Consider the following 23,149-nt stretch of genomic DNA (forward strand, 5'->3'; position numbering starts at 1 on the left):
TGCTAGTGCCAGAAGTGGAATCCCAAAAATGGAGCCAGCCCGTGACTCTGCTGTTGCCCTCCCAGGTAGTGGGCTCACAATGGTGAAAGGTCTTCCCGTCTGCTTTTCTTACTGTTGTAAGCTTTTGTTATTTTTTGAAATATTAACATATAATATATTTCTGTGGTACAAAGATTCTATAGAGTATAAAGAAAAAAGCCTTCCTTACTCCCAGGCATTGAATTTTCCTACAAAATAATAACTTAATAGTTATTAGAAGCAATAACTTTTCAGAAATAGTCTATATAAGTACAAGCAAAGTGATATATATTTGCCACACACACATACACCCCTTTCTACGAAGGTAGCATACTGTTCACACTGCTTATTCATACCTTGCTTATTAACAGTGTAGCTTGGAGATTGTTCCATATCAGTTTATACAGAGCTACTTCATTCTTTTTCATGCTTGTATAGTATTCTATTAAATTCATGTCCCATAATTTATCTATCCAGTGCCTTATCTGTGGACATTTAGGTAGTTTCCAAGATTTTGGTATTATAACTTCCAATGCAATGGATATACTTCTCTAAATTTCATTTTACACATTTGGTTATTTGCATGATAAAACATCTAGAAGTGGAATGGCTAATTCAAAAGTATAAACATGTAAAGTTTTGGTAGATACTACTTAATTTCCCTCTATAAAGATGGGCCAATTTACACTCCTACCAGCACACTGAGAGAGCAACTATTTCCCCAAACTGTTACTAACTCAGAGAGTTATGAAACTATTTTATCTTTGCCAACTTGATAGGTGAAAAAATATATATCCCAGGGCAGTTTTATTTTGTACTTGTATTAAATGAGGCTGGACATCTTTTCACATACTTAAGAAACATTTGAACTTCCTTTTCTGTGAATTACCCATTGTATCCTTCATTTATTTTTCTATTGATTTGTTGTCCTTTTGTTACTTAATTTGTGAGAACCTTTTACATTAAGGAAAGTAACCCTTTGTGATATGAGTTTCAAAGATTTTCCCCAACTTGTTGTATATCTTTTAACTTTGTTTATTAGTTTTCTCACATAAAAATTGTTATGGAATCAAATTTATCAATCTTTTCTTTATGGCTTCTGGAGTTTGTGTAATATCTTTAAAGGCCTTCTCCATGCTGACTCAAAAATAAGTCTCATCTTTTCTTCTAGTGCTTTTAGGATTTAATTTTTTACGTTTAGAGTTTTGATCCATCTGGAATTTATTGGAGTATATTGTGTAAAGTCACAAACAAACTTTATTTTGGGAAGCTATTATCCCCAAACCATTTACTAATGAATTCTTATCTTTAATACTTATTTGCCACATTTAGTATATATTTAATACATACATTTTGGTCTACCTACTTTTTAATTACAGTACTGTCATAATATATTTTAGTATCTAGGAAGCCTGGCCATACTACATTTCTAATGAGAGATTTTTTAGATCATTAAACTTTAACTCTTTTTAGATCATATCTTAGATCTTTTAGAAATTGACTTTTGAACCTTAGAATCAGCTTTTTCAGTTTCAGAGGAAAAACTTGCTAGTGTTTCTACTGGGAATGCATTAAACTTAAGATAATCTCACTAAATCATCTTGTCTCCTATAATCATTTTTCAGTATATTTACATTTTTCAGGTAAAAATTATACCATCTTCAAATAATAAGAAAAATTCCCTCTTCATTTCTCATGAACAATCTTTTTTGGTAAGAGTGAGAAGCAATAGCTTCCTTCTTTGCATAATGAGATTCTTCATGAGTAATGGTTCAAAGTTTGAAAAGTATAAACCAGTAAACAACAGAAAAATCACATTCCTATATCCATTTCTAAGCTCCCCTCCCCATGGTCAAACAACGGTTCTTGTACTTTCTTCTATATCCTTCTATAGACATGCCATGTATGTGCAGGCCAGTCCAGCTGTGTCTGAGCGAGCCTCTAGTGACACAGTCTCAGAAGCCCAGATAAAACCTGGGAGGCCAAGAGAACCAAGTAGGAGAGATCCTCCCGTGTTGTCTCCTTGTTGACAAAACAAGTAGTAATAGGAAAAACGACAGGGTGCCAAACCTCCTCTGATCGAGTGTGCCAGACCCAGCAGTCTAGAAAGAACCACAGTTCTTGCTTCTGCTCTTTGGACATTTATTTTTCACCAACAAATTCTACCCGCTAATCTCTTTCACACAAAGGAATCCCAGACACACCTGCTCTCTCTTTATATTAGCAGAAAGGTCCATGAATCTAACAACTTAAAGCCCAAGACATGTTTAGGGCTTGAATCTGAAGTTGTATATGGGCCTCCTTCCAGAGTTTTCCAGTGTCATCCAGGTAATATCTCTGAGGGTCTCTTGAGGCCCCAGAAGCTAGAGGCTTAGACACTTATCTGGGCTTCTCCAACTGGCAGATTCCCCCCGCAATTCACTTCCCCCTCGAGCCTGCCAGATATACCCCTATCTGGGCCTCCTGGTACAAGAGATAAACGAGCATGGGGACCTCCAGCAGCTGGTCCAAGAGATACCAGAGGGGAGGGAGCAGGAAAGACAAACATGTGGGGAAGCACGTAGGTGGGGTAGAAGGAAATGCCACTCTTTACAGATTCTTAAGCCAACAAAAGTGCCCGTCATCATTTTCTGTCTGGAAGACAGATTCAGAGAGGGAGCTCAGAGCAACGGCATTTCCAGTAGCCAGGCGGATAAGAGCAGCCTGCAGCCATGGGTCAAGGTGAGCCAAGCCAGCTCTCCACAGGGCTTACTGGGCTCTCAGTAGCTTCTCTATCATTATGCTTTCATTAAAATAAGCAGGACGGTAGCGGAGGTGATGATGAGCAATGATGGTTGCAGGTGTTAGGGGATGCTAATAGTGGTGGAGGTGGTGGTTGTAGGGCTATGTTGGGGGAATAGTAAATGGATAGTACTGATGATGGAGGAGCTAAAGTGTGTGAGCTGGTCGCTGGTGCTGGCGGTAGGGCAGGTAGTGTTTGTGTGACCCTGGTGGGGAAGGTAGTGGTTGGTGCTGACAGCAGCGGAGATGATAGGGGTCGGTTATGGTGGGAAGTGGTGATGGGTGCAATGGTGGTGTGGTGCTGGGGGTGTGGCTATGAAGTGACAATCGACTGGGTTGGTGGTGGTAAACTGGTCATAGTTGTGATGATGGTGGTAAGGTGGTGATGGTGGTTAAACAGATTTATACTCTTATCCCAGCATCATCCTAACACGACTATTTTCACTGGGTTGTGGTCCATCTGGTAGACAACCTGGGAAAGCATGAGAGTGTCGTAGCCTCAAAGCTAAGTGGGAGAGAAGGGAGGCATTCTTTATCAGCTGATAAAGAATCCGACTGCATTGCAGGAGACCCAGGTTCAATTCCTGGGTCAGGAAGTTCCCCTGGAGAAGGGATAGGCTACCCACTTCAGTATTCAAGGGCTTCCCTTGATGGTGAAGAATCCACCTGAATGCCGGAGACCCGGGTTTGATCCCTGGCTTGGGAAGATCCCCTGGAGGAGACCATACCAACCCACTATTTTATTCTTGCCTAGAGAATCCCCACGGACCCCAGTCCACAGGGTCACAAAGAGTCAGACATGACTGAGCAACTTAGTACAGCAGAGCACAGTGCAGTCAGGGAATCCAGCTAAAAGGGACAGAGGTAGACCCCAAGCGGGGAAGCAGGCAAAAACAGAGGATGCAGAAAGCTCAGCCTCTGTTAGCATATTTACACATTTTTGTTATAAAGTGAGAATTGCCTGGGAGAATGTCTTAATATTCACAGGCCCCCTTTGTAGCATTTTTCTGGGCTGCATGGTACTGTGGGTTTTATGAGCCTTTAGGTGAAAGCCACTGCAATCTGGAGTGAGCTGCTCTCTGTGCCTCACTCTTCTCAGAATTGGACTCAGTGACTTCAAAATTAGCTCTAAAAATGATCATTGTGTTCTTAGACAAAAATGAATAGGAGTGAGCAAAATTCTGGATTTCAGTCATTGCTTTTGAATTGGGACCAGAAAAGGAGGTCAACAATGAGAACAAGCATTGTTCTTATTAATAATAGTAACAGGGACTTACTATGTGTCTGACATGGGGCTGAGAATATTATGTACACTACCTCATTTGCTTTTCACAACCCTGCAAGGAGGGATGGTTATTCTGAGGAAGAGGAAACTGAGGATGAATGATTAAGTGACTTGCTTGAGACAGCACAGCTAGTAAGTTGAGCCAAGGATTTGAACCCTGCATCTCTGACTTCAGGGTCTCTGCTTTTACTGACGTTGTCACATTTACCTAGTCTCCAGGATTTCATTCTTTCCACAACAGGCCTGGGGATCAAGAGCTGCGACTTCCAGGCAGCGAGCAACAACGCAGAGCACCACACCCATGACATCAGCTCCCAACGGCTCATCGTGAGGAGGGGGCAGCCCTTCACCATCAGTTTGCACTTTCAGGCTCCAGTCCTCACATTTCTGCGTGCCCTGAAGAAGGTAGCCCTCATTGCACAAACCGGTGAGTGGGACTGACCTCAACTCCTTTGGCAATAGGACTAGGGCATTCTTTCTCCAGCTCCACCTTAGGGAACCAAAGGGCAACTGGCTCGCACTGCACCTGGGCCTCAAGAAATCCTGTGAGGATGAGATAATATGCAAGCAAGTGAAAGTCACTAATTCGTATCCAACTCTTTGTGATCCAATGGACTGTAACCTGCCAGGTTCCTCTGTCCATGGAATTCTCCAGGCCAGAATACTGGAGTGGGTAGCCATTCCCTTCTCCAGGGGATCTTCCCAACCCAGGGATCGAAAGCAGGTCTCCCATATTGCAAGCGGATTCTTTACCATCTGAGCCATCCAAGAATACTGGAGTGGCTAACCTATCCCTTCTCCAGTGGATCTTCCCAACCCAGGAATCAAATTGGGGTCTCCTGCATTGCAGGCAGATTCTTTACCAGCTAAGCTACCAGGGAAGCCTGATAATATGCATAGTAAGTAGCATTTATCATAATTCAGAAGTTGCTTAGCTGCAATATCACTAAGGAGTTTTTCTGTTGCATATATATCAGTTTTGTAGAAAAGCCTGAATGGGATTTAATCTAGGCTAAATATAACATTTAATTTCTACTACTTGCTGAATCTGTACTACATGTCAGATTTTGAGCCAAGGGCTTTACCTACAATATCTCATTAAGACCTCTCATCTGTCCAGTGAAGGAGATATGATGACACCCATGTTATACACTATGAACCTTTTCTAGATGTCCATGGGCGCTAAGGACCTGTGCTCTCGCCTCACCCTTTTCTGACCCCCTTTCCTTGATGGGTGGCTTTCATTCTCCTCCAAATCTAATTTTCACTTACTTCAGTTTTGTGATACTTCATTTTGTTACTCTGAGTTGTGGCCAAGGGGTCCAAATGACCAATTCATCTCTGTATGACCGCAGGAAAGCAGCCTTCCGAGGCCAATGGGACCCAAGCCACATTCTCAGTTTCCAGTCTGGGGGACCGGAAGTGGTGGAGTGCAAGGGTGGAGGAGAGAGATGACCAGTCCTGGACTATCTCTGTGACCACACCCGCAGATGCTATCATTGGCCACTACTCACTCCTGCTGCAGGTCTCAGGCAGGAAGCAATGCCTGGGCCAGTTCACACTGCTCTTTAACCCCTGGAATCGAGGTGAGTTGGTCTGGGTCAGCCTGGGCTGCACAAGACTCAAGGGCCTGGAGCTGGGGCCCCAGGGGACAGCTCCCTCTAGAGCAGCACAGGTACTTAGCCACTGTGGAAACCAGTCTCTGGATGAACGGCCTCTCAGACCCTGGGTCCTGATGTGGTGTCATCTGATGGAAGAAGTCCTGAGCTTCCCACTGAGAGCAGAGGCCAGTCTGGTCCTGGCTCAAGCTACTTAGTCACAGGGGCTGAGACTCACTGAGGTGACCTGGAAGCACTGCCCTCTGTGATAACAGGCTAGGGGCCAAGAGCTGGAGAGCACTTCAGGAAAAGAGGGGGCCTGTGGGACAGGTTTCTCTGATCCCTCCCTGGGCTCCCATAGTCTGTCTCCAGGGTGAATCCAGGTTTTGCGGGGTCTGAGTTTTTAAATAATTTGGGGGATCCTCTTTAAGAAAAAGAACATCAAATTTTGAATTGCTTAGGCCCCTCCCTGACTTGAAGGCAGTTTCTGTTGTTGGTGAGGGACCCAGAGTTTCAGTTTCAGCTTCACAGTAAATCTTCTTCTTGCTTCTTTCTACTTGTTAGTTCTGTCCTTACGATAGACTCTGTCTCCACCATGACCCATCCAAATACCCACCTAGAGCAGCAAATTAGCAACCAGTCTCCCTAGCTCAGCAGCCTCTGGATGGACTTTCCTGGGGACAGGTGGCCTCCTGAGGCCCAGCCAGTTGCCACCTCTGGCAAAGCTCAGCCCTAGCTGTCAGCACTATTTAATCTAGAAAAGTCATCAGACATGGTTGACATGTCCCAAACAAAAGTCAAGAGAACATCTCTTCCTTTCCATTCTGAATACTGAGTCTGTCTTCCTTTTTGAATCCGCCATCCCCCACCTTAATCCTTTGGGCTACCTGAACAGTTATCGAGGGGACTGGAAAACAGTTTCTTCCTGTTTGCCCATCCCTGCTACCCCAGACAAGCCTTTTCCTTTCACAGGTTCACTGCCAGCCCAAAGGGGGCCTCCTTATGAGGCACGGCTGGTAACAAGGGGAAGTAGAAGAAATCTCCCCTGAAGCCCCTGGATCCCAGGGCCTGATGGCCTTCCTATATAACACCTGAGTCCCAGTAACTCCCTGTCTCCATTTCTCTTGCCCAGCCTGCAGTCCTCGAGTGGCCCCCTCCTTCAGATAGCCCTGTCTGTCCTCAGTCCAGGCCCTTCGTTCCTGCTCCAAGGGGGTTGGCAGGTGGAACAATGGAGGGGAACTAGTATCCATTGAGGTGCCCTTGCCCCATGTGGGTGAGTATGGATTCAAGGCCCTTTCAGCTGAACAAGAGCCCATGGCTCTGTGCATACTGCCAGAAAGAGCCTCAAGCCATTTCCCTTCAAAACTGAGGCTTTACTGTACCTGCCTCATTGACTGAGCGCACATCCAGAGCTAGGTCCTGACTACCTGAGCAAAGATGCAGAAATACAGTTCTGGAACAGGCCTTGGTTCAGAGGGAGCTCACAGTCTTGACTCTGTGCCAGGATTCCTGCCTCCATACCTGGCTTGTCGGGACCGATGAGGGAAGACCTCTCAATAGGGGTGAGGTGTCTGTCTGGCCAGGGGTGAAGTATTGGCACTGCCCATCTGGAAGGTGAGTTAGAGACTTTCAGAGATTATCTGGGACTCAGTCTCATCTTACCATACTTGAAGATGGGGCTCTTCTGGATTCAAAAGGAAATTTTATACCCTGTAGTGAAAGTCCGGAGAAGGCAATGGCACCCCACTCCAGTACTCTTGCCTGGAAAATCCCATGGACGAAGAAGCCTGGTAGGCTGCAGTCCATGCGGTCGCTAAGAGTCGGACACGACTGAACGACTTCACTTTCATTTTTCACTTTCATGCATTGGAGAAGGAAATGGCAACCCACTTCAGTATTCTTGCCTGGAGAATCCCAGGGACGGGGGAGCCTGATGCGCTGCCATCTATGGGGTCGCACAAAGTCGGACACAACTGAAGTGACTTAGCAGTAGCAGCAATAGTGAAAGTCAAAGTCCTATTCATAAGCAGGCAGCTTTATAAAGAGGGGAGGGGATGCACCCAAGCTGAGAAGAAGGGTGCTACCTCTGCTCTGATAATGTACTTCCCAAAGCCTGCAGAGCCAAACTCCTTGGTTTGAAGCAATTTCCAAAGAGGCAATGTCCAGCTGACTTCATAGATAGTACTCAGGATGGAGGGGCAGGGGCCTGGGGCTCCTTGGGCACATGATTCTGTGATTTTCTGTCCAAGGTTTTTCAGGGCTTCCTGATATCTAATATCCCAGCCTTCTGTTACTTTGAATATCCTCATCCTAGATGGATGCCTGGGAAGATGGTTTGGAAATCTTCTCATTCTAGTCTTCAGGAACCAGTCCAACCACCCCCTACTTCACCCCTGGCAACAGGCAGAGAGAGACATTTGACAAGCAGAGTAGGTCCCCCAGCTGCTCCCAGCTTCCTAGAGCCTCCTTCAAACCCCAACCCCCTTCATGACCCCCAGGCAACCCTTTGATGGAGATAGTAGGAGAGGCAGCAGGAAGAGACCAAAGGAGTCCTAGACCCCCTTGGATACGCCAGGTGGCTCCCACTGCTCCTTCACACACAGCCCCATTCTCCCTCTGCCCCTGTTTGTCTTTCCTTCTGCTCACATCAGTCAACTTGTTTGGTTTTTCTGAAATACTTTTTTTTCTGGTTGAACTTATCAGAGAGACATAGCAGGCCCCCTGGGAAGCCCCCTGGCCTGTTGCCAAATGCTCTTGGTTCAGGAGCAGGTTTCTTTGGGAACCAGTAGGCCTTTTAAGGTTGGCTTGTTCCTGTCTGCTGGCTGACCATGAAAGCCACTGTGGCTGACCCAAGGACTCTCATCCCCTTCCTCACTCTCACCAGAGAGAAGGCCTGGTCCCAGTATGGCATGAAAAGAGGGGTTTCCTTCACAGTCTCTACCAGGCCTGGAGCTGAAGGGAGGGCCTGCAGCAGAATCTCACCTAAGCAGGGAGGGCAAAGGCCTGGAGATGGACGGCACACCTAGCATCCCTCATCCCTGCCTGCTTCTCTCCAGAGGATGCTGTATTCCTGGGGAATGAAGCTCAGCGCAGGGAGTACTTGCTGAACCAGAATGGCCTCATCTTCCTGGGCACGGCTGACTGCATCCAGGATGAGCCCTGGGACTTTGGCCAGGTACGGGGGCCTCCAGGAAAGGTGGGGAGACAGCGATCACCCCATAACTTTCAGTGCTCAAGTCAAACAGATTGGGCCAGTCCAAAGCCTCTGGTCACGAGGCCATTTCTTCATGCAAGTTCAGCCACGTGGTACCTCGGTCCCCTCAGGGCCACACTAGACCATCCTCCTCAACCACCAGAGTTATTTCCTAAAGACCATGCAGATGAAGCCTCTGTTAAACCTCACCATCCACAGGACAGAAACCAAATCCCCTGGCTTGACACACAAGACTCTTCACAGTCAGGCCAGTGCTTTCCTCTCCCCAAGAGCCCCCACCCGCTCCATGCTTCAGCTCCTGGTCATCCCTTGATTGTGCAGGCTGAATGTTCCCTCTGCCAGGAATACCTTCCCTCACTTACCACCTGGAAAATGCCTGCCCATCTTTTAAAGCCTTCTGAAAGTTTTCCAAGCCCCCAGAGGCAGACTGACTCTCCACTGTGCTCCCTGGGTTGGCATCTCTCCTAGAGCCCCAACCACGTTGCTGAGATCTGTAGCCTAAGTGGCCATATGTCTCCCTCGCTCCTCACTTCTGCTCCATTTTATCCACCCCTACACAAGGATAGCCCTGTTAGGAGCTGTGGGAGCAAATTATATGAAAAACTGCAGAAATGAAAGGACTCCACAGAGCTCTGGTGCTCAAAAGCCCACACTATTAGCAGTCAGACAACAGAAGAGGCAAAAGACTGAGATGCCAGGCACTGGGACGAGCGGGCCCTAGGGCAGAGGGAAAAGCCAGAACTTCCTCAGGAACACAGCAGGGAGGAGTGGAGCCTGAGTCAAGGAGAAGGACAAGGGGGTGGGGTTGACTTGTGGAAGGAGAGGCTGACCCGCACACCCTCCGTCATGGGTGGCCTGTGTGGTCCTTACAGCTCGAGGAGGATGTCATCGACCTTGGCTTGAGCTTACTGACCATGGACAATCAGGTGGAGAAATGGGGCAACCCCGTGCATGTGGCCCGAGTCTTGGGCGCCTTGGTGAGTGATGACGGGGAGGGGAGGGGGAGGAGATGAGACAGCAGTCCTCTGCCCCCATCTAGGGCCCCAGAAGTTTTTTACTCACGAATGGTCCCCTCTCCCAGAGTGCAGGGGACAGTCCCTGGAGAAGGGTCTGAGTGAGGAGGGGCAGACAGTAGCATCCAGCGGGGAGAGAAATGACAGGAAGGTGTCCTCCCTCAGGTCCCAAGCCAGCGAGGACTAAAACTGACCTGGATTTCCTTGAGACCTCCCTCTCCCTGCCTCCTCACCCCCAGCCCTGGCACAGGGCTTAGGTCCCTGGGAAGAAGGGGGTCAGTTCCATCTTACCCATGGTTTGGCGATAAGGCAGTCAAAGGAACTTGTTTTCATTTCTAAATTATTCCCATGAAGGTGGCGTGGTCCTTTCCTATTGTCCTTAAAAAGTTCTCTCGCAGGAGTAATGTGTTCTCTACTTCCTCAAGTGGCTCAATCCTCTCCTCTGAGGAGGCGGTGAGGGACAGGGCTAGCCTGCGAGGAGAAGAAAATGTGGGCCTCAAGGTCCCAGGTGCAAACGCTCGAAAAAATCAGGGCCAGGCAGACCAAGGAACAGTGAAAGCCTCCACCGAGGGGCAGCCCTCCTGCTGCTATCATGTCCTGAGTTTCATTTGCCACTATGGGCTTCCCTGGTGGCTCAGACGGTCAAGAATCTGCCTGCAGTGGGGGAGACCTGGGTTTGATCCACGTTTCAACCCCTGGGTCAGGAAGATCCCCTGGAGAAGGGAATGACAACCCACTCCAGTATTCTTGCATGGAGAATCCCATGGACAAAGAAGCCTGGTGGGCTACAGCCCGTGGGGTCACAAGAGTCGGAAATGACTGAGCAACTAACACTTTCACTTTCATGGTTCATGAACCCCTGCTTCTGAAGGACTTGTTAAAAAGGAGGCTTCCCAGACACCATCCCAGTGGGTGAGGGTGGAGCCCAGGAACATGCAGGTTTAACAAGTTCCAGGTGATTTCCATACAGGTGGTCTGTTCACCATGCCTGGAGAGCTGTGAGAGCCCTTGCTGAGTCATTTCAGTTGTGTCCGGCTCTTTGTGACCCTATGGACTGTAGCCCACCAAGCTCCTCTATCCGTGGGATTCTCCAGGCAAGAATACTGGAGTGGGTTTCCATGCGCTCCTCCGGGGGATCTTCCCCACCCAGGGATTGAACACATGTCTCTTTCATCTCCTGCATTGGCAGGTGGGATCTTTACCACTAGCGCCACCTGAGAAACCCGAGCCCTCCCTGCTGCTGCTGCTAAGTCGCTTCAGTCGTGTCCGACTCTGTGCGACCCCATAGACGGCAGCCCTCCAGGCTCCCCCATCCCTGGGATTTTCCAGACAGGAACACTGGAGTGGGTTGCCATTTCCTTCTCCAATGCATGAAAGTGAAAAGTGAAAGTGAAGTCGTTCAGTCATGTCCGACTCTTAGCGACCCCATTGACTGCAGCCTACCAGGCTCCTTCATCCGTGGGATTTTCCAGGCAAGAGTACTGGAGTGGGGTGCCATTGCCTTCTCCGAGCCCTCCCTACCCACCCCCATAAACATCCACACATTTCCCCAAACAGCTGCATGTTCTTAAGGAGAAGTCTGTCCTGCCCACTGCGAAGATCCAGACTACAGAGGAAAGGGCCTTGCTGAACAAGCGCCGGGGCAGTGTGCCCATCCTGCGACAGTGGGCCACTGGTCATGGGAGACCCGTGTACGAGGGCCAGGCCTGGGTGTTGGCAGCTGTTGCTTGCACAGGTACAGAGCAGACTTGCCTGCCACACCCAGGCAAGTTACCTTGGCTACCGCACAGTGTCTGCCTTGCTTCTTGGGTTGCCTGGTACCCCCTGCCCCATGACATCTCCAAAAGCAGCCACTGCCTCCACTCTGCAGCATTCCCCCACCTCCACCACACCTGTGACTGCTTCCCATGCACCATCTGGCCAAGATGGCTTTTCCCCAGCCACTCCTCTCAACCAGCTTTTGCTCCTTCTCCCAGATTCAGCAAAGTTAGGCCCAGCTGGCAAGCTCTGCTCCCAAACTCCCCACAGCTCCTCCCTGCCTCTGCCCCAGAAAAGCCAGTCCCAGCGCTCTGCTGAAGCCTCCCCCAGCTGTGTACTCCACCTGCTGTGTCCCTTGTCTGTTGCTCATTACTTGGCCTTCACATCACCTAGGTTGGGCGGGTGTCAGTTCCTGTGACCCTTCTCTTTCCACAATGTCACCTGGCATTTAAGACCATGAAAGTGCCTAGTGTCCAGAGGAGACACTGAGAATGCTAGCCACAGATCCCAACCCATGCGTCCCAGGCCTCCCTGGTGCCCTGACCCTCTGCCCGCTTCCATGCAGTGCTGCGAGGCCTGGGAATCCCTGCCCGTGTCATCACCACGTTCACCTCGGCCCAGGGCATCGGCGGGGGCCTGCTGGTAGGCGAGTACTACAACGAGGAGGGGCTTCAGAATGGAGAAGGCAACAGAGGCAGAGCCTGGTGAGAAGCCCAAAGGGGATGGATGAAGTCCCAGACCTCAAAGGGCTCCAAACCCGCAGGCTGTCATCCATGGGAGCCCCCCACCCCAAGCAGCCCTGCTTTGAATAGGCCTTCAAGACTCTGGAAGGCAGGACTCTGACGGTCAGGGTGAATGTGAGACGCATGCCCCTTCCTGGGAGTGTTGGAACCACTCTTACACAGCGTCCTCCCATCCACTTAGTATCAGCTCTGTCATCCCTAGGACTGCTTCAGGACTTTTCCCCCCAACTTGTACTGTTCTCTTTGCTTCAGGATCTTCCAGACTTCCACGGAGTGCTGGATGGCCCGGCCTGCTCTGCCTGAGGGTTATGACGGATGGCAGGTTCTATACCCAAGTGCTCTTAAAGAAGGTGAAGGTACAGCCTGGGGTGGGCCTAGGACCACCAGGTTACACAGAGCTGCAAGAGTCCAAGGAGTCCCTTGGAGAGGAAACAGGCGCAGCAGGTGGTCCATAGCGGGTCTGCAGCCCCTAAAACAGAAGCAGTGGCAGGACTGATAGTGAGCAGTGGGATGCTGGCCCAAGGCCCCCCCCCAGGAACAGAACAGTCACAGGGCCAGGCACGTAGGAAGTGCTCAACAAAGGCCACCTACCCCTGTCATGTCTGTGGTCAAGCTGGCTTAGGAACTCCCATGTATTCTGTAACTCTGAGGTCTTGTCCAACTTCTGAGAGGGCGTCTGCCATAGACCATAACCAAAAAGTTTTGTCACTAAAAGTGAGCCTCACCTCAGCTGTGCCCTCTCAGAAACCCTGCCTGGTGCCCACCTCTGACCTTGATTCCAGCGGAGGGGCAACAGGGCATGAGGATAGAGGTTTTGCTGCTCTGACCGAAGCCAAGGTCTGGGTATGATTCCTCTCACTCATTGACATTTCTCTCCCTCAGTCCTGGAGGCCTGTGATCTGGTCCCAGTCAGAGCGGTCAAGGAGGGGATCGTGTGGCTGACCCCTGCAGTATCAGACATTTTTGCCTCAATAAATGCCTCATGTGTGGTCTGGAAGTGCCGTGAAGACAGGACACTGGAGTTGACTGACTGCAACACTAAGTATTTTGGCAACAATATCAGCACCAAGAATGTGGACTGTGACCGCTGTGAGGATATCACACAGAGCTACAAGTATCCTGAAGGTACCAGGCAGTGGGGGCCTCCCAGGTGGCTCAGAGGTAAAGAATCTGCCCACCAATGCAGGAGATGCCAGTTCGATCCCTGGGTCGGGAAGCTCCCCTGGAGTAGGAAACGGCAACCCCCTTGTTTTCTTGCCCAGAAAATTCCATGGACAGACTGAGCGGCTACAGTCTGTGGGGTTGCAAAGAGCTGGACACGACTGAAGCAATTTAGCATGCATGCACCAGGCAGAGGAGGCCCCAGACAGCAACAGAGGGAAAGGAATGGGCCAGACACATGCAGGCCAGGGAGACGTGCGGGCCATTCCCCATCACATAAAACAGGACTTCTCAACCCTGTTTGACTTTATTCATGTTTTGGACCAGATATCTTTGCTATCTGGGAGGCTGTGCAACCTGGGACATTCAGAAGCCTTCCTGGTCTCTATCCTCTAGATCCCAGCCCCTCCTCAACCACCACCCCCAGTTGTGACAACCAGAAAATGTCTCCTGACATTTCCAGATGTCCCCTGGGGGCAAAATTGTCCCCAGCTGAGAACCACTGCTATACAACAAAATACTTAATACCAAGCCCAGGTGACTTCCCTGATGGTCCAGTAGTTAAGACTCTGCACTTCTACTGCAGGGGGTTAATCCCTGGTTGGGAAGCTAAGATCTCACATGTCACAAGTGGCATGGCCAAAGACAAAACAAAAAACAAGCCCAGCTGCTGGGAAGTATTCTCTCTCTCTTGCTGTCCTCCCATACTCCCCAACCTCCCTGTGAATTCCCCTCCATAGTAGTTATTAGAGCACAGTGCTGTACTGTCCACCCATTTGTCCAAACAAGAAGGCCTGCTCTGTTCTTGAGCCTCCCGATGGTACCCTCACACCCATCTCCTCATCTCCTTCCCCATTGCCTACAGGTCACCCAGGGCCTCACCATCTCTCTTCTACAGTATTATGCTGCTGCTGCTGCTGCTAAGTCGCGTCAGTCGTGTCCGACTCTGTGCGACCCCATAGGCGGCAGCCCACCAGGCTCCACCGTCCCTGGGATTCTCCAGGCAAGAACACTGGAGTGGGCTGCCATTTCCTTCTCCAATGCATGAAAGTGAAAAGTGAAAGAGAGGTCGCTCAGTCATGTCTGACTACAGTATTATAGTAGCCTCCTAATTGGACCCCTGCCTCCAGTCTCCTCATCGTTATTCCATCTCTAACTTATGGTTTCCAGAATGAACTTCCCAGGACACAAATATATTTATGTTACAGAATATTCCTGCTCCAGAATATTTCATGGCCTCCATTTCCCTTGGAATAAGTCCAAACTCCTTCACTTTGGAAAATACAAGTTACTGCAACTTGTACAAAAACTAGCTCTCCCACCATTCAAGGGGCAAATTCATAGTACTTGAAGAACTTGACCCTTGAGTGACTTGGAAGAGAGACACTGTATCTGTGGTGAGTTTTTTTAGCTACATGTGGCAGGAGAGGTTTGCAAAGCTCTTGTGGCCTTGGCAAATTTGAGCAGTAGTGGGTCAATGAACCTTAATCCTGAGCTTTTATTAGAAGGGTCTATACCTGCTGGGTAAGAGGCCCGCTTTGTTTATTCCATTCTTCAGGATCTTCTCAAGAAAAAATGGTGCTAGAGAAAGTCCAGAAATACAGGATAAAACACAAGAAAGATGATGACATCTATCCTCCTTGTTGTGAGACTGATGATCTTCTATATCTCTTAATGAAAGCACCGAGTTCCATAGTCCTGGGAGAGAACGTAGAGTTCTCTGTGAAGTTGTTAAACCCCAGTGACCAGGAGAAGGAAGTGCAGCTGGCGATCGGGCTGCAGGCAGTGTACTACAACGGCGTCCTTGCTGCCAAGCTCTGGAGGAAGAAGTTTGTCTTCACGCTCAGTGCCGGCTCAGGTACCTCTCTGCGGCCCCTTCCCAACACTCTACACACCCAGCTCCCGCTCTGAGCAGGCAGCAGCCACACAGCAACCCCTGCAGATTTGCAGGCATGGTTTCTAGTTCCTGACGTGCTCGTTCGCTCGCTCGCTCTCTCATTCAATACATCTTTACTGAGCTTCACACAGGAAAAACAAAACCCGCAATTCTGATTGTAGTTGTTTGAGTAAACAGACTATGGAGCCGTGTAAGAAGTGTTTGACAAGGTAAACACAGTACAATGGTGGATTAGCATCTCTCCCAGACAGAGCAGCCTGCCCCCAGGTAAATCAGGCTGCCCTGGGTCTTGAAGGATGAGTAAGGCAGTGTCAGACAGAGAAGGGAGTCATGGGCTTTCCAGGCAAAAGGGACATATGCCAGGGTTCTTCCTCCTCCTTGAGATTCTTATGTAATTGATCTGGAGCTGGATCCAGGCACTGGAATTTTTTCAGAGCTCCCTGTGTTATTCTAGGGTTGAAATTCCCTGGACTAGAGCAGCTAGTTCTGCTCTAGTTCTCATGGCAAAGTTCTCCAACTTTGCTGCACATAAGAACCACCTGGGGGAAGTTTGATGCTCAGCCTGCACCCCAGACCAATTAAGTCAGAAACTCTACAGTTTGACCCAAACATCAAAAATATTGTTAAGTCCTTGGGTGACTCCAATGTGCAGGCAAGAGAATCAGTGGAATAGAGCTTGTTTACATGGTTGCAGCAACCTCCTGACTGGTCCCCCTGCCTCCAGTCTCTCCACCCTGTTCCCTTTCCAAGAGCGGGCTGAGTGGAAGAGGGGAGTTGCATGAGAGCCAGACTGGGCCAGATCTTGAAGTGGCTTGTCAATGCTGCTCAAGAATTTGGGTTTTATTCTCTGGGCAATGGGGAGCTGGTAAAAGGTTTTAACCAAAGGAGTCAATAGGATTAGAAATTCATTTTTGAAAAGGAACTTTTGGTAGAATGGAATGGAAGGGGTCAAATTAGAGTCATGTACCTCAACCTTGTCTGTATGTTGAATCACCTGGAGAACTTTAAATATACTGATTCCTAGGTCTCTCGGTCAGAGTCTGTTATAATTGACTTGGGGTGTGGCTTGGCATTGGGAATTTTTAAAGCTTCCCATATGATTCTAATGTGTATCTAATGTGTATCCAACAACCACAGATTAGAAGTTGCAAGGTTTTGAAAAACTGAAGGACAAAGTAAACTAGCAGAACTTTTCAAATGAAGTCATATTATAGAAGTGGGCTAGATTGAACTTGTGTATGTGGCTAGAGGGTGCTTCCAGTTTGGGTGAGCCTCTAAAGTAGGGCCGATGGGAAAGCACAAGTTTGGGGAGAAAGATGATGCATTCTGTTTGTTGCATGTTGGGTTTGAAATCCCAGAAGACATCTGAGCTGTGATGGCCAGTAGGCAGCTGGAAATCTAAAGCTGGTATTCGAGATAAAGTCCTGGATGGGGGAGGGAAGAGGGGGAAGGACTGAGAGAAAACGAGAGGGTGAGGAGGAAACCCAGGCAGCACCAGCGTGTAGGCACCAGACAGAGAGACAGCAGAGTGAGAGACTAAGTCAAAGAGAAGAAAGGGGAGCCCAGCATGGCCACTGGAGAGGCTGAGCGGTCAAGGCTGGAAGGCCTCTACTGACAGAGGGTCTGGTTGGAGAAGCAGTAGGTTCCCTGGGGCTTAAGCTGCTGAGAGCTGAGGAGGTGAGACAAGGTATGCAGTCCTTCCTGGAAGAATGGATGGAAAAAGAAGAGAGGGTGGGTGGCAGATAGGGACACTCGGGAGAGGAAAGGTGTTCTTTGTTTTCTTTTAAGATGATAGAGAGAGAGCAGAACGTGCTTAAATGCTGAAGAAGAATTAATAGAGAGAAAAAGACAAAGCCTCAGGAGAGATGGGTTATACTCGACGGTGCAACCTTTGAGGAAATGAGACATGACTAGAATAATTATAGCTCACATTTATTGAGCACTTAATTTTGGGCAAACATGATGTCAAGTGTTTTGTATGTATTATCTCATTTATCCTCATAATGGCCTTATGAGGCAGGAACCATTATCATCCCCACTTTACAGATGAGGAGACTAAGACACAGAAAGTGAAATAAACTGCCCACAGTTACACAGCTAAGCAGTGGTGGGGTTGGGATGGAGCACTGATTTGAAAAGCAGGGGGCAGGACCTGGGCACAGAGGGGGCCTCACCCTGGAGGCAGTGGTGAGGAGGGAAGGGTGGCTTCATTTTCTTTGCAAACGGAAAAGAACAGCAGCAGAGAAGGGGAGGGGAGCAAGCAAGCATATATTCAGCCATGACTGGGTCTGAAGCCAACACTTAACAACTGTCTCGTGACCAGAAGCCATCCCACCAGGTACGTGTTATTACTAGACAAGGAGACTGAGGCTCCACTTGCAGCTCACAGGGCCCTTTCCAGAGCCCTGTGGAGGTGGTCTACCAAAGATGTTGTGCTCATGATGGTGATGTTGGTCTTGGGTGGGTTGTTTGTTTTTATTTTGGCTGCCCCTCGTCTTAGTTGCAGCATTCAGGCTCCTGGTTGTGGCATGTGGGAACTTGTTTCCTGACTGGGGGTTGAACCTGGACCCCCTGCCTTGAGACCACAGAGTCCTAACCACGGGACCACCAGGGAAGTCCTTTAGGGTGGGTTCTTGAGTGAGTGCATTCTGAAACTGCTGTGAGGAATGAGGCATCTTTCTGGCTTCAGTGAGGCCTCCTGGGAGTCATGTCTCCTGGGAGACAAGCATGAAACTACTGCTTGTCTCTGGGGCACGTGCACTCACTCCTGGGCACTGACTCCACCTGTTACATGTTTCAGATAAGAAAATCTCTACCTCCCTGTTCAACTACAGTTTTGAACAAAGCCTGCCAGAGAATAGCTTCCTCAGACTCACTGCCATGGCAACGCACTCCAGCCTTACCTGCTTCGCCCAGCAAGACATCGCCATTTGCAGACCACACCTTGTCATCGAGGTAGGCACCAGTCCTTGCCCAAATTGCTGTGTTTGCTGCTATTCAGGTCGCCGTTTCAGAAAGAACAGAGACCCTCAAGCTTCAGAGCAGGTGACCGTGCTGCTGTGCTAAAGAAACTATCAGGAAATGCTGGGTTGAGAGCTCCTCTTGAAAGAGATGATTTCTTATATATGACACTAAGATTTAAATCTTTCCACTTTAAGTAAAGCTTTCTAAAATCGGAGTCTTCTCAGTGGCTGCCTCCAAATTTACAAGGATAATAACAGCCTACGGTTATTTAGCACTTTATACAGTACCAATGTATTTTCACATTTTACTTCTTTTAATACCACAGCCCTGGGAGGTGATCTCTTCCCATTATTCAGATGAGAAAAGCATCATGCCTACAAATCATAAATATGGGATGTCTTAGAGGCTTAGGGCTCTTAGTCCAGTCCTCTTTCCACATGTGTACCCAGACCAAAATGAATGTGACTTGGTCTCTGCCCTGGAGGGGGTCACAGTTGTGCAAGGGTGACATAATGTGTGGTCTATGTCAGAGTTTTCAGAGGAACAAAGTCACTCTGGCACAAGTGAAGTAAAGAGGCCTATTTTCGGCTGGGGGTTTGGGAAAACTTCATGGAGGAGGTGGCATTTGTGTCAGGCTTTGAACAATAGGTAAGCTTTCAGTGCAGAGGAGGGAGAAGGCCATGCAGACGGAAGACTGAGAAAAGAGGCCCAAAGGAAGGGAGCCTGAGGGCTATGCTGGGGCTGGGAAACTGCCCAGAGGCTAGGGTGTAGTCAGGGGTAGAACAGATGAGCCTGGGATAGATTGGGGTTAGATTGTGGAGGGCTCTGAAGGCCAACCAAAGCTGAATTCTGAAGACAATGGGAAACCTTCCAAGGTTTCCAAGTGAAGGAAAGGCACCATCAGTGTTGTCAGTGATGGATCAAAGGTGAAAGTAAATACAGAAGATCAAGTAGAGGGGTAGGGAAGTCAGCAGTTGAGTTTAGGTGAGGATGGTAAAGATAGGAGAATAACCAAGAAAGGGTTCAGGTAGGGTAGCTAGGAGGGGAAGGAGTGACTACAGCTCCATGCTCTTGGGATCCCCCACAGATGCCAGAGACAGCAGAGCAACATCAGCCCCTGATGGTCGTGGTCAGCATCCATAACCCCCTCGATGTTCCCTTGGAAGACTGTGTGATCTCCATCTTTGGAAGGGGGCTCATTTACAGAGAGAAGAGCTACAGGTAAGAGACCACAAGCTTCTCATCCCACAGAAGTATCTCAACCTGTCAGAAAGGCAAGAACCTGGGCTTCCCTGGTGGCTCAAATGGTAAAGAATGGCAGGAACCCAAGACTGATGACACTGTTTGCTGTGGCCATGAAGACAGAGCAAGTACCGGCCAGAGCTGAACTAAAAGATCAGGGCCTCTCTCACCCTGGGGCCACCAATGCTTACAGGGGTACAGGACAGAGGGAGGCTCTGTGCCCCTTGGGCACCTGACTCTGGTTGAGGCCCTGGTCACGCAGAGAGGGCCTGGGTATTACTGATGAGCACAGGTGAGGGGGTTAGGGAACATCACAGGAAAGAGCTGCATTCAACTAGTGACAACACAATACAGAATTTTATTTACACATTCCCTTTTACTCCTATTCCCTACTCCCATTCCCACCATCACTCTTCATATCCTTGTCTTAGTATCATGAGCCTGTATTTTTAAACTATATAAACGTTATGTTATGTCTAATTCATTTCACTTAGAACTGTTTTTCACTCATCCACGTCAAGTCCACTGCTTCTGCTACAAATCACTCCATAATGTATACCCCTGCTTCCTACCACACCACTCCACAGTGCCTCCAACACTCAGACACCACAAATACACATATCCCCTTATATACCTGCTTGAAAATTCATGTGTGGGGGATAAAGGCACAGGAATGGAGTTGCTGAGACACAGGATAAGACCTGGTTTGACCACATGCTATCAGATTGGTTTGCAGAATGGCTGCAGTTCCCTCCAGCAGTACTTGACAGCTTCTATATTCCTACCATTCCTCCACTCTTGGCAATACCCAGTTTTCTGTTTTAATCTGGTCTAACGGGAATAAGGTAACATCTCATCGTTTTAATTTGCAACTCTTCATATGTTTATTCAGTTCAGTTCAGTCGCTCAGTTGTGTCCGACTCTTTGCGACCCCATGAATCGCAGCATATGTTTATTAGCCTTTTCCATTTCCCCCTCTATAGTTTCTTAACTTTGCCCACTTTTCTTTTGCTGTTCCTTTTTTCCTTGTTGACCTGTGGGTGTATATATATATACACACACACATATTCATACACACAAACCCTATATAATCTAGGTTATCCGCGCCTTGTTGGCTTTAGATGTTGCAAGTATCTTTGTTAATTATTGCTCCTTCTCTCATGAGGTCCACAGCATCCTCCACTAAACACGCACATACAGTTTAGAGTTCACGATGCCTATTCCTACAACCCCGAGGTCCCTGACAGGTTGTGTGGTTGTTGAGCCACCACCTCAGCCTCAAGAAACTCAGTCAGTCACTCTTGGTCATAGTTGAGAGGAAGGACTGCCAGCATTTAACCAGACTTCTGTGGTCTCCCAGATAAACTGTAAGGCAAACTTTCTCAAAAGAAATCTGTACCATTTGCTCAGTCACCATAAGAAGGTCCACAGGTAGACAAGAAAGCTGCTGATAGGGCTCCAAACGCCACCTGCTGGCATCCTGACATCTAGTATGCCCACTACACCCACTGCAGTTAGCAATGAGGCTTCTAAAACCATAGTTTTCACAAGCCTACTATTACCAAGAATGGGACCAGACTGAAGTCACAGGTGATGAAACGACAGATGCAACCTGGAAGCCCTTAGCATAGGATATTTCTCTTCTCAACCATACAGCTGCTCACCATGGAGGCTCCTGCCTTCCACCCCTTCAAACCTCCTCTGTTTTAACAGCTAGGTACTTACAAGTTTATTTCTTCAGGGTCCACCTCTATAAGCAGGTAAGGATCAGATTCACTGGGACCAGCAAAGGAATGGCCCTGCAACAGAACTAGGACTTACCTTTTCTTCTATTTCAGAGTGAATTCGGTGCAGCCCAAAAACACTTTGCGCACCCAAGTTGAGTTCATGCCAATGAAGGTGGGGTGCCAGAGGCTCACCGTGGAAATGGACTGCAACATGTTCCAGAACCTAACCAACTTCAAAACTGTCATGGTGGTAGCCCGTGAACCTCCAGCTTAAACTTCCAGCTCCAGCATCACTTTCCCCAACCACCTCCTGAATCTACAATCTAAAACCAAGCATGCTGGGAAGAGAAACTTTGCTTATCAGACAAATGATTCTCTGCTCAGGCTGAGCAGGAGAGGACCAAGAACAAAAGTAGATTCCCCACTTCAAAAAAACTTATACTCTCAGAAATCAACAGAAAAAACATTCATTTCTGTCACCCCAGCTCAAGGCATCTATGAAGACTAGCTGTCTTAAAATAGAAACTACTGGGCTCGAGAAATTTTTTAAAAAGCCTTTATAAAGGTATTCAGATAAGTAAATTAAGATTTTTTTTTGAGTTCAGGGTTTTTCATAACCAATTACTATTCCCTAATACATACATTCATTTATAGGTAAGGAAAATAACCTAATATTTAAAGCACTCTTGTATTGCTGATGAAATGGGACAACATTAACTAAAAATATGATTTTTAGACAATCCTAAGATTATATTGATCAATGCTATCCCTGACCATTATCCTTAAAGATCCAAAGATGACTAAAGAAAGTTATAAAATACACAGCATAAGACCTGAGTGGAGAATGGTCTTCAATATTCAGCTATGGATAAGTCCTTATTAGAGTTAAATATTATGCTTTCATAATACTAAATATGAAAATTTTTAAATATGAAAATGTTAAATATTCCACAATTAAGTGTGATGTTAACATGAATTTGGTCCAGTAGAAAAATACACAATTATTAAGTATAAAGAAAATAGGACCTACCAAAAAAACTGGACTCCTTTTGTACAAAGTTAAATTTTTTTTCATTGTTTCTATTTTGTTGCTTTGATACTCTCGGTTTTAGTTCCTTTTCTTTGTAATACTTGTTAACAAGTACAGAATGGCACTTTATTAAAGTAAATTAAAACTTTTGACTCAAAGAATTTCAGTCTCAAGTACACAGTATTCTCTCAAAAGACTGGCTGCTAGACTTGCAGGGTACTATGCTAAGTGAAAAAAGTCAGACAGAGAAAGATAAATACTGTATGATATCACTGATATGTGGAATCTAAAAAATATAACAAATTAGTGAACATAACAAAAAAGAAGGGGTGGTGGGAATAAAAAAAAGGACAGCTACTGTTGCTGATTGCACCTAAAGAGACCATGGGGATGTCAGATGGGCAGATGTGATGGAGTACATCTATACAAGACAAAGGACCGCCAGTAGAAGAGTGGAGACCTGCAGGACACGCATAAGGCCTAGTCAGGTATAGCACTGTATACCCTGCTTCCTAAGATGTTACTTTCCAGGTTTACCTTGCTTTCCAATACGTGATCTTCCAGACTGATGCAAAAATATAATTAACTGGTGATGGTTTTGCAAAAGAATTAACTGAAGAGGCCCTTAATATTATATAAGCTCTCTTATACATTCAAAAATTTTTGATTTATAAAAATTTTGTACTTACATTTGGGGACAGGCAATACAAAACAGAAC

At 47.6% G+C, this 23,149-nt stretch overlaps 1 protein-coding gene across 1 annotated transcript; it reads left to right on the top strand.

Moving 5' to 3' along the window:
* The first annotated feature begins 2,593 nt into the window (after positions 1-2,593).
* EPB42 (erythrocyte membrane protein band 4.2) lies at positions 2,594-21,926 on the top strand. The gene is made up of 13 exons (XM_043471433.1): positions 2,594-2,739; positions 4,326-4,511; positions 5,440-5,670; positions 8,739-8,857; positions 9,769-9,873; positions 11,467-11,644; positions 12,233-12,371; positions 12,663-12,766; positions 13,293-13,535; positions 15,130-15,429; positions 18,269-18,423; positions 19,520-19,653; positions 21,513-21,926. The coding sequence occupies exons 1-13, from the start codon at positions 2,730-2,732 to the stop codon at positions 21,673-21,675; spliced, it is 2,067 nt and encodes a 688-aa protein (XP_043327368.1). The 5' UTR covers positions 2,594-2,729; the 3' UTR covers positions 21,676-21,926.
* The last annotated feature ends 1,223 nt before the right edge of the window (positions 21,927-23,149 follow it).

Source organism: Cervus canadensis, chromosome 6, assembly GCF_019320065.1.
Source record: "Cervus canadensis isolate Bull #8, Minnesota chromosome 6, ASM1932006v1, whole genome shotgun sequence".
Classification (NCBI taxonomy): domain Eukaryota; kingdom Metazoa; phylum Chordata; class Mammalia; order Artiodactyla; family Cervidae; genus Cervus; species Cervus canadensis.